At 50.0% G+C, this 11,326-nt stretch overlaps 1 protein-coding gene across 4 annotated transcripts in view; it reads left to right on the top strand.

Annotated features, from left to right (window-relative positions):
• Nucleotides 1-219: 219 nt before the first annotated feature.
• LOC119457828 (cysteine-rich motor neuron 1 protein) overlaps nt 220-11,326 on the top strand; it is a 153,809-nt gene continuing 142,702 nt past the window's right edge. For 2 of the 4 annotated variants that reach the window (XM_049670473.1, XM_049670472.1), the window contains exon 1: nt 222-1,481. In XM_049670473.1, the coding sequence (XP_049526430.1) occupies nt 986-1,481 (496 nt within the window). In that variant the 5' untranslated portion in view covers nt 222-985. Of the gene's footprint in view, nt 1,482-11,326 lie in introns of all 4 variants that reach the window. The other 2 variants (XM_049670474.1, XM_037719577.2) reach the window with 2 other exon arrangements.

Here is an 11,326-nt window from a genome sequence, read left to right as displayed (position 1 = left end):
CAGAGGCGCCTCCGGCGGCGCGCTCTCTCCGAAACCAAACACAAAACAGGTGGAAGGAAGGTGCGAGCAAGACAGAGAGACTAGAGAGGAGAGATAGAGGCGAGAATTGTGTTCAAAACTATTCCGCTCTCTCGCGCGCGCGGAGTGTTACGCGACCGAAGCGCCACCACCACCCTCCCCCCCACCTTTCCGAGCATACGACCGGCGCGGCCGCCGCTGTGCGAGCATCAGAAAAGCGGCTGCTTTCGCAGTGGTCGCGTGCGAGTGTCGTTTCCTGTTCCTCAGTGGTGCCCCCGTGCGGCGCGTGAGCGCGCCGCCCTCCGTCGTCTGCTATCGTCGTCTGCGAGACGCGCGTGTGTGTTTCTCGTGTGTTGTGCTGCGTGGAGGAGCGCTGCTGCTGCTCGCCGAGCCAAGACGAAGCCTGCGCGCTCAGCTGTTTCGCTTCGCCGTCCTCGTCAAACGGCGTCGTACTCGTCGTCCTTCGTCGACGGTCCCTGCCCGCGTGAGAAGCGAGTGGCTGCGCGCAACGTCCCGCAGAAGGGCGTCCTGAGCCACGATCTCGGCATACACACAGCCGACCGCGACGCCCGATCCAGGTGCAGTTGGGCCTTCGTCGCGGGACGCCGCTGCGTGCGCTTGAAGCAGACGACGTTGCGGGAGTAGCAGAAGTGGCCGCCGAGTGAGACCACCGAGGAAGCCTGTGTGTTCCGTGTCGGTTATTCGCCCGCCGGACGCGATTCCTGTCCCGAGTCGAGGAGCGTCCTTGCGTCCTCGTCGTCGGCACGTTTACCGGCGGCGGTGAGCCGCCGACCCCCGATGTTGCTGGTGCCTCTCGTTGCCGTGCAAAGTGACGACGAATCCATGCGTCCCGGCTGAGTAGTATTCACGGGGCACTCCAGCAGCTCCATCTCTAACTGAGAATCCGCGCTGCGCTCGAGCTTCTTTCGTTTTGCGACGCAGCCTTTTTCCGAGACACATCAACAACATGCGCTTCTTCACGCGGCTGGCTGCACAGCTGAGCGGCGGCGGCGGCCGCGTCACTCCGCACCTGCCCTCGTCTCGCGTCGTGTTCGTTATTCTCCTCCTCGCGTCGTCGTGCGCAGTGTTTACGAGGGCAGCCGATGACGACGACAGTGTCTCCTCGTCTTCTTCGCATCACGACGAGCTCGACCTCTCGTCGTGCCCGCCGGACGACCAGTGCGACACGAAGAAGTGGTGCTCGGCGATCGCCGCCGTGCACGGCGCAGCAGCGGACGACAAGAAGGCTGCGCCAGAAGCAGACGAGTACGATCACGGCGTCAAGTGTTTGGACGAGCAGGTCGTGGATCGGTGCGGTTGCTGCCGGGAGTGCGTGCGCGGCTCGCCGGGCCTGCCTTGCGGCGGAATCCGGCGCCGCGGTGTGTGCGCGGCGCCCCTCGAATGCCTCGCCGACGTCGCCGTCGGCAGGATCGCCGAGCCCCACGAGGAAGGCACCTGTCACGGTAAGGAGGATGGCTTGGCGGCGCGCCGCCTCGCTCTCTCGCCTTTTGTTTTTCTTTGCTTTGGCGGCTTGCGCGCGCGCGCGCGCGATGGTCATCGGGTTTATTCTAGTCACACGGGTCTTCTTGGTTGCCTCCTCGGCGCCGCTCTGCTACTTCGGAGGAGAGACCCCACTGCATTCCCGGACGCTGCAGTGCCGGCAAGGCGCGCCGCGTTTTTCTATACACGATGACAGCGGCGCGTGATGCGAGTCGTGCGGGCACCGCGGAGAAACGGTTCGTCGTTTATGCTACGTACGTGCCGCGATTGCGTTTGCGAAGTAAGCACAACTTAAACATTATTCCAGCGGGTTCCTTAGAATGGCAAACCGTACTCATCTCGTAAACAATAAAGACGCTATCATTTCTTCAACAGTGCCTACGCACCGAGCCCGGCACAGCAGATGACCGTCGAGCAGAAGCGGACGACGTCGATGCAGAAGCAGACGGCAAATCAGACGACGATGCAGACGAAAATGGTTGCCAGGCCACCGTGCCAGTGCAGAAGTTTCGTCGTGTTACGCGATCTTTGTTGCATCAGACGACGCAAGGAGACGCCTTTAAAAGCAAAGGAACTCCCGATAGTTGTTCTCTTGGCCGTCTCTACATTTTTTCCCCCCGCCTGCGCTCGCCATTTATCTTGTCTTTGAGCGCTATCTCTGCAGAATGTACTTACCTGGCTGGCCACAATTGACGCGAGAACCTGTCGCTGCCGATACAGCGTGTCCTTATCGGAGGCGGCTGTTTTTGCCGAAACCTCCTAGGAGTACAGCAGGAACTCAGCTGTCGAGACGACACAACCAATTATCTCCGCCATTCATGCACCGGGGGGTTTCGCGAAGGTCGCAAATGTTTCGTCGTTACGTAACGGTCGGCGTTACGCGTAGGGTGACTGAAAGTGCTGATGATGTGCTTCGTCGCTCGGTAGAACTGTTATCACCGTTAGCTCGTCCTCTTGGGACAACGGCATTCCAGTAATGAGTCGCCCGTTTGTGGGTTTTGCCTTCGAATTTTGTATACCGCTGCTACTACGTCATATGATATAAATTTTTAATAATATTATTATTAATCAGATAAGCATATACAAACACCACAATGAGAAAGAAAGGATGCCTAGCAGTTGTCTTCTAAATAGGGCCATCACGGCCACCCGCTCGCACACAGCGAAATAAATTTAAGGGGAAAAACATTTTGCAGGCGTACACTGTAGAATAATTTACACCCTTAGAAGTGAATAAGGGTGTGACTCGGTCTATACCTAAAACCTTTACACCCTTTGGTGTGAATTGTGTAACGGTGTGTGTTATACGCCGATTTACACCCAGATTCACATTTAAGGGTGTAAACTATTCTACAGTTTCCAATAGGTTTGGAATACATGGAGCAGGAGAGCGATCAACTGTTATATAACGACCGTTACTCTTAGGGCAACTTGGCTGGCCGCAATCATATTCGATCGCTGACCGCTAGGTATGCATAGCGGGAAACTTTTCCAGGGGCATCTGTCCCTGTTCGTAGAATATTTTTTTTTTTATTTTCTTGTCAGCGCGTTTTTCCTTTTTTCTATCCGCATACCGCGACAGAGTGTCGTCTGCGTATTTCTTGCGTCCGCTAACAGATGTCTCTTAGGAGGAGATCTTTAGCTCAAGGCCAACACCGATTTCCTTATTCAACAGATGTGAAACGCGGAAGTGCTCGCGTTATAACACGACCGCTGAACTGATTTGAATGAAATTTGCCGCATTTAAGAGAGAAAAGCTCAACTCCATCGACTGTTGAAAGCAGAATTCGGACTTGAGGCCTCACCGTTTTGTTTCTACAGAAAGAAAGAAATTGGCGAAAATTGCAGGAGTTCAAAAAAAAAAAAAAGCGAATTGAAGCGCGAAGTTTACGAATCATTAAATCCGCACCAAAACCAAGTATTGCAGCTCGGGAAAGTACGTCTTCTTGATATTTGATAAAAGGAGCTCGCTACTTAAGCGAAACTGTTGGAATGCTTACGAGCATTCTGCGAAAGCCTCCCCACTCGAAATATTTCAAAACTGTGTATAATTACGTCGATTTTGACCGTTTTGTTGCCGCTTACAGAATTGTGATATTGTTTCTTCTTGTTGAGTTACGGAGTTGTAAACTTAATTCTTTTTTTTTTTCTGTCCTAAGTTGGCGATAACGCAAATAATAAACTCTAGAAAGAATTGATGGCCGAAAAAATCATAATGGTAATAATAAAACTTTTAAAAAATCAGCTCCAAGTGGTCGGCAGATTTAGCTTCTTTGGAGATTAGATGCCGAGCAAAGCAATTTCTCCGTTCTTGTGTATTTAGGTAGGAGCTCCTGAAGTAAGGCTTCCCGTAGGACTCCGCAGTACTGCGGAAAATTAGCCTACATATGCTACTATTACGAAACTTATTTTGGTAATAGTAGAAGAAGCTTAGGCAACGACAATACGGATGCTTGAATTTTTTCGCACTTTCTCGTGATCTTTTTTTTTTCTTTCATTATTGCGATAGCACCTGTATGGACACTACAGGCAAACTTTCGCCGTCGCTGTGATGTTCCCTGTGTTTAGAAAAAAGTTTTTTCAAGACTATGTGTCCTATATGGTTATGTAAATGTATGTGATATGTTTAGTTGTGCCGAGAAGAGAACAACGGGGTGGGAAAGACAAGTAAGTTAATATCCGGTTATCTACCCTGCACTGGGGGAAGGGTAAATGAAAGTCCGTAACAACAGTGGAGAGATAACGCAAAGGCACGAAAAAAAAAATATGCAAGTCAGGTGCTATATCATTTAACCACCATAGTTGCTCAAACTAGGTTTTATCTACTTGACTGAATTATTCGCCAGTTTTTTTAAGAATTGCAGCGCGTAAGCAACAGTTATGAAACATTTCATTCAAAGCGTGTGCTTTCTATCTTGAATCTTCTCAGAGTGCTAAACAATGTTAGTGTTGACAATACAAAAGTGATGCAAGTGCACTAGCGCCGCTCTTTACGGGCAGCATAGTGGCGTCTGTGCTATGCCATTACAGGCCCTACAGGGCATATTAAAGCCTTTAAGGGTGACAAAATTTTAGTGCACCCGCGTATGTTGACCCGCGTTAGTTAGAACACCACCCGAGGAGTTCAAATCTGAATGTTGCTGTCACTGCTTCACGCTTTGGGCGAAACTGCCACTGGGCGAAACTGCCACTAGACTGAGCCGCATTGTTTCCTACGAAGACTGCTAAGGGGGGGGGGGAGCAATGGCGCGGAGGTCGTTTGGTTGTGCGATGGGAATTATACATAGATACCTGTCTACTATTCGCGCTTTGTGACTTCATACGTTCTTGCGGATTTATTACTTTTCGTCTTGCTAAGTTTCCAATCAATCAGGTATAGCTTTAGCACCAATTTGGATTACACCATCGCCGGAATGGACCAAATTTACTAATACACCGTGTCCAGTATCGGCCCGGTTTTTATAAAATGGTCTCGGAGATCGGCCCAGTTTTCTTATCTCATTATCTTTAGAATCGGCCCAGTTTACTACTACTGCAGCTCCGGGATCGGCCTTGCTTTGATTACACCATCTCAGGGATCGGTGCAGTTTACTATCACGCAGTCTGCGGGATCGGTCTGAGGGGTCTCCCCAGTTTAGTAAAACAGCCTCCGCAATCGGACCAGTTTTTATCACACGACATTCGGAATCCGCCCTGTTTGCTATTACGCTATCACCGTGATCGGTCCATTTTTTATCGCATGATATCCGGGATCGGCCCAGTTGACTACTGCACTGCTTCCGTGATCGGTCCACTTCTCATCACACGATCTCCGGGATCGGCCCAGTTTTTATCACGCGATATCTCCAGGATTGGCCCAACTGACTATGCTTCCGTGATCGGTCCAGATCTCAACACACGATCCCCGGGATCGGCGCAGTTTGCCCGGCGAGAAACAGAGCCCCCGACCAGTAGTGCAAAACCCTGGGGAGTTGGGAAAAAAAAAAAAAAAAAAAAGGAGGGTATGCCGCTTGGCGGCAACGCCGCTTCATTCCCTGGCTTCTTTTCCTTTATTTGCGGAGCAGCCTGCCGCGTGACGCCGCGCCTCTCTCTCTCTCTCCCCTCCCGCTCTTGTCCCATCGCTACCCAGATAGCGGCTCTCGCTGGACTGTTCGTGCGTTCGAGTACGTGTTGCGCTGCTTCCCCACGTTGGCCTGCACAAGTGTACGGGTACACTTACAGACGCTCAGGTCGCCTCGTCTCAGCAACCGCCGCGCAAACGCTGTTTGTAAGAGAAGGGTGTGAGAAAGGGTGTTCAAGATAGCAAGATGTGAAGCGCCGGGTAAGTCTTATATGGCCTCATATAGAAATACCGCAATTCGACCGTGAAAAAAAAAAAAAAAGTTGAACAAAGAGAAATGGCAAGGCTGCGCCGGATTCTCCGTTTCATTTACTCTCAAATAGATTTACAGCGAAGCTGTATATGCCTAGGCTGAGACTCTCGTGGTCCGACCACGGAAACCCTCCGGCGGAAATAAAAGCTATCGAAAACTCGCGTCTCGTTCACTTGTTATATGCACCGAAATTGGCATGTAAGGGTACGCGAACGTATGACTAACATGACTGATATAGGTCACGACATCAGTAACGTCGCATGCTCCTCAGTTACGGCGCGATTAACGATTACAGTTGGAGGCGCTTTCCGTCCGTGGATGTCGGTACGGTGCTATAGAAGTTTCACTCGCGGAACCCTTTCTTCATTCTTTCGTCTTGTATCACTCGCAGGGATTCGTGAAATTTATATCGCGATATCCTGACACCCAGCGGCGTAGCCAGGGAAGAGGAAGCGGGGCACACCGGGCCTTCCCCTTCCCCCGAAACTTCTGTGTAAGTTTACATGGGGCCAGCCCAGCTCCCCTGCTCTAATCCGCGTCCCCAGTCACGTGCATGCACCCTGGAAAGAAACAAACAAAAAACAGTTTCTTGCTACGCCATTGTTGACAACGAGAACAGCTCTGACACCGGCATAAACTCGTATGCACGTACAGTTTGAGGGGGCTTCAACAAACGCACACGCAACACACAGCGGCCCGCCCGCGCTTGGGCTCTGTAAAAAGCCATCGAAGCTTTCACTTCCTTGGCCTCTCGACCGGCAAGCCACGTACTCGCCTGCATGCGTGGAATGCGCCTTTCCAAGCAGTTTCTTTTTTTTATGTTTTTAGTTTCTTTTGTCTCTCCGTTCTCTCTCTTTCGTTTCTTTCGCGTTTGCGCGTGTTCCTATAGAGGCCCGCGTGCGGCTGTCGTCAACGGCTACACAGCGAGCGGAAAATGAGAAGAACGCGGCCCCTCTGTTTGGCGGCGCGGCCTGTGGCCCACTGCTGGAGGAGACGTTTCTCGGGGCTCCTAATGATTTGCGCGCATCGGGATCACAGAACCCGAGTGTGTGTCGAGTTCCGGAATGCGCGGAACGCGCTCGGCTGCGGCGATGACCCAAGTGTCACCCGTCTCGAACGAACTATTTTTTTTTTTTAATGCGTTAGCATTAGGAGTGTCAAAGTGGGACAAAAGTGTATGCGAAGTGTGGGCAGCTGCTCACGCATATAATTTTTATATGTATATATAAACCTAATATTTCTCCAAGTCCAAAAAAAGAAATCTTGAAAGCATGCACGTCAACGTCAACTCCCGCCAAGAAAGGAAAACAGTATTTCTCGTAAATTGAGGTAACATTGTCTTGTTTCGGATAGAATTAAACGGAAATCGCTGGACTGTGTCAAATTACTTGCAACTGTAGAAATCTCGTCACAGGCATGACAGGTCGTTATATCTCCGTTCTTGTTTTTTTTTTTTTCGTGATCGATAACAGATTGTTTTAATACAGCTTCATAAAAAAGTATGATGAATGATTTAAGCTCTCTGCCGGCTAACACGTTTTTGTCAGATGACATTGTTGCTCGAAATTGAGCGTGTCGTGTATCGCGAACGACAACATTTCTGTCTTTGCGTGTGTTTCTGCAGTTATGCTGGCGTCCGGTGATCGTTTCTATTATGTTCTTCAGCGGACTGTCAGGAATAAACCATTTTCCTTCGAGGGGCTACATAAAGTATTGGCCTGAAGTATTCTGCAATAGATAATTAGGTGAATAAATAAATACATTAAGCCTAAATAACAAAAGTCCTTAGTTGGACCACTGGGGCCGTATGCTGTAACTATCCCCTGCCCCATTCTATTTGTCGGTGATTGGTATGCGCGATGCCGCGCCTAAGCTATCACCGGGATCGGCCAGTCGTTGGGGCCGATGATAAGAATTTGATGCAATCGAAGAAAAGCATCCTTAGAGAATGCGGGCCACTGGTCTCCGATAGCCGTGATCGTAAAGACGGGGCCAGCATAATGCAAGGGTTCCCGATTGAACAGAAAATACAAGTGCTTGCGTACACGATGCAAACAGATGAAGAAACCAGAGAAAGCATAATGAAAATGGACTTATTTTCAATTTAAATGAGATAATTTTTGCTTGAAGTTTGCCTATTACCGTATACCTAAATGTGAGCGCCCGGGTACGTGGCGCCTTCCGGCGGCGCTGATCTCAACCAGAGGAACAGAGAGCTGTTACTGCAGCAACCAAGTGTATTCTACTTCGACGCCGGTGTAAATGTTCGGCAGCGGTGTAATCGTGAACACGTGGCCCTTTCAAACGTTTTTCTTTTTTTCGACAAGAACACTCGCGGAGCACGATAGAGTTTCTATAAGGCATTGTGGTTAAACGAAGCGTCACTAGATGTCGTTACTGGCGTCCGGTAGCCCGGTATTTCGCAAACGCATAGCGTATACCGGACTACCGGACCCGCCAAATTTCTACGCATACGCAATAAGGAAATGGGAAATGAAAGTCGACGAGAAAACTTGCGGCAGATGGGATTCGAACCCACGTTTTGCCCATTACGCTTGCGATGCTTTACCATTAAGACCACCTGTAGTCGGTGACATCCTAAGAATTAAAAGGTTGCATGTGTTTCTGTCCAACTCACACGCAACTTCGCATCGATGCGCCAGCCAGTTGGTTTCGCTTATTTACCAGACGTCGAGCGGTTTCGCATGTTCGAAACTGTTGTCACCTTCCAGATTGGTCTTTGTGTCACTGCTTTCAGGATGAAACCTGAACGACGAGGCAGATTTAGTGGGGGAACCTGATATCACTGCTCAGCCGAATATAACAGTTTAGAATGGAACAACTACCTTTTATTTGCCAATTAGCTCAGCATTTACATTAGCAGAGCAAAGACATCAAGCTGCGAGCCTCATCCAGCTGTCTCGACTCTCTTTCAGAGTTGATGAGCAGGTGCACTGCGTTTCCGTGGGTGGAGCGTGTTTTTAAATCTTCGGTTGTCCTTCCGTCAACTTTGTAAGGTATTTAAGCGTGTGTTCCAAATGTGACCATGAGAATGCATAGAACAGATTTGGGTAGTTTGTCGCAGTATCTGTCCAGAGGTCAACGAAGACTTACATAGTAACCATGCCCGGGGGCGTTGGGCTTGAAGTATGAGAAAGGAAAGATCAATAATTCTACGGTGGAGAGTATATGGTAAAGGACGGCTGGAGTATTGGCGGCAAAGCGTAGTGGATTCTAGAACAATATATATATTTTTGTCGGGTTCGATGGTTTGTTAACACGACCCACAAGTCTGAAGGGCCGATACTACGCGCGGAAGCAGGGTATATATAAATAACGAGTTCGTCTCAAAGGAGACGCTCATACGAAACCGTCCGTCTGTCCATCCATGGCGGCATCTTTTCCAAGGCGCTGCCCACAGCTGCAGCAGCACTCCTCATCCTCCTCCCATGTGTGCCCTCCGTTTGCAGACGGCGTCCACGGACTTTGTGTATCCGCTGCTTCTCAAGCTTGCTATTATCTCGACCCGGGTTTATTTATGCACGCTAGCATCCCTCGACGGCATCGACGTGAACGATCGCGCTCGGGTCCTTGAGAATTGAACAACGAGTAGGCGAACAACAACGGCGTGCGGGGGACTCCGCGCGCTATCTCAGAAGCGGATCATGTTGTCGGCTATTCTCGCGAGGCTGAGGCGCTTCTTCGCTTCAGTGCGCTTCGAGAAGCCGCATGCTCGGCGTCACGCTTGAAGCAGCGACGCCGCCGAAGCGCTCGAATTTATCCACCTCCTCGGCTGCTTCCGTCGAACGCAGCGCGGCGGACCACGTTTAGGGAGTTTCGGTTTAGCGTTTCGGGTATTCACGTGTGGACGCCCGCAAAATCGGCTATACGGCCACGCTATATGCGCATGTTTTCGATGAGACCTATTTAGTAGCTGAAAGTTCCACATGAGCAACGCCAAATGCTGTTGCGGCATCTGGTTTACCGCGGGTGTTTCGGCGAACACTTTCAAATGTTTTTTAAAGGTTGCCTGTGGCAGATAGCACAATTCGAGTTCATGAGCTGGCCTACTAGAAGAGGCGGACATGCAGAAAAAATTGAAATGCACAATCGACTAATTAACTAACATTCTCTAATTAAGTTTCTAACTAATTAACTTGTGGCTCACATTGCAATTTGCAAATTCTAGACGCGTGGAGTTCAAAAGGCGGATCCACTTGGAACGAATTCTCAGAATGGCACCAGTTTCGAGATGTTAATTCCCGAACTTGGCGCAGAAATACATTGGTGTTCCAGTTAATTCTTAACAAAACGCAGTGTTTAGCATTGAAGCACAAAAGTAACTGGAACGCCAACGCATTTCTCCGTGAAGTTCGGGAATAAATATCTCGAAACTGGTGCCATCCTGAGAATTCGTAACTGTGACGGTGATCACATGACGGCGGCGCGGAAGAACACATCTAGAAGGGCATGCGGCCTTCCCATTGGCTATGGAGTTCTGCAGCTTCCGCAGTGCTCCAACCTACTTTCTTTTTCTCTCTTTCTCTCTCTCTCTTCGTTTTCTTCTAGTCAATGGGAGAGGAGTTCAGTTTGTTTTCCCTTTGGCAGAAACGTGCCGTTATACGGACAGGTTACCCTCGGCGGCGTCGCAAGACCTACCGAGCGCAGTGCGCGCTGTGTTGCTCGGACATTGCGCATCGTGAGAGAGAGAGAAAAGAGAGAGAGAAAGAAAATGAAGAGACGATGTTTCTTTCCCGGTGCGGCCGACCCGCACTTCTTTCCACTCGTCCGGACTAGTCCGGACCATCCTGTGGGCCCCTTTCACTCGCTTTGTTTACGCTTCCTTCCCTTTCCGCAAGCTTGAGAGGCATTCGCGCGGCGTCGATTACGTCATGCATGACATCATCGGCTGGGAGCGCGGTGACTAAAAAAAAAGAAAAAGAGTAGAAGAGAGATACCGAACAAACTCCGGTCATCCTCCGCTTCCGCCGTACTGTTGCGCCGCGACCTGGTGCAAAAGAAAGAGGTTGCGGTCCGGACGTAGAGGAGAAAAAAAACTGGCGTTAATTGCGCCCTTTCCTCTACCTGTTTGACGAAAACATAGCAGTAGTCTTAGCCGATATTTTTGCGAAAGCGTGTTATGCATTAGTCCAAGAGCAGGGCCGGCTGATAGCATTGTATAAAGTATACACTGGCTGTGGCGTTCTGCCGCTGAACGGGAAGTCGAGGGTTCCACTCCCCACCGCTGCGGTAGCATATTCGGACATGGGGCAGAATGCAAAAAAAAAAAAAAAACGCACACTTATATTTGACGCAGGTTGAAATCAGCTAGCGCAACTCAGGGGAAATTGGAGATCGCAGGGGCAGGCCTTCGTCCTGCAGTGGACGATGATGATGATGACTTATAGTTGATTGCACGTTAAACAGCACTGGGA

Source organism: Dermacentor silvarum, chromosome 7 (assembly GCF_013339745.2).
Source record: "Dermacentor silvarum isolate Dsil-2018 chromosome 7, BIME_Dsil_1.4, whole genome shotgun sequence".
Lineage (NCBI taxonomy): Eukaryota > Metazoa > Arthropoda > Arachnida > Ixodida > Ixodidae > Dermacentor > Dermacentor silvarum.
The sequence above is the reverse complement of the archived record's forward strand: the minus strand, read 5'-3'. Positions and strand labels throughout refer to the sequence as shown.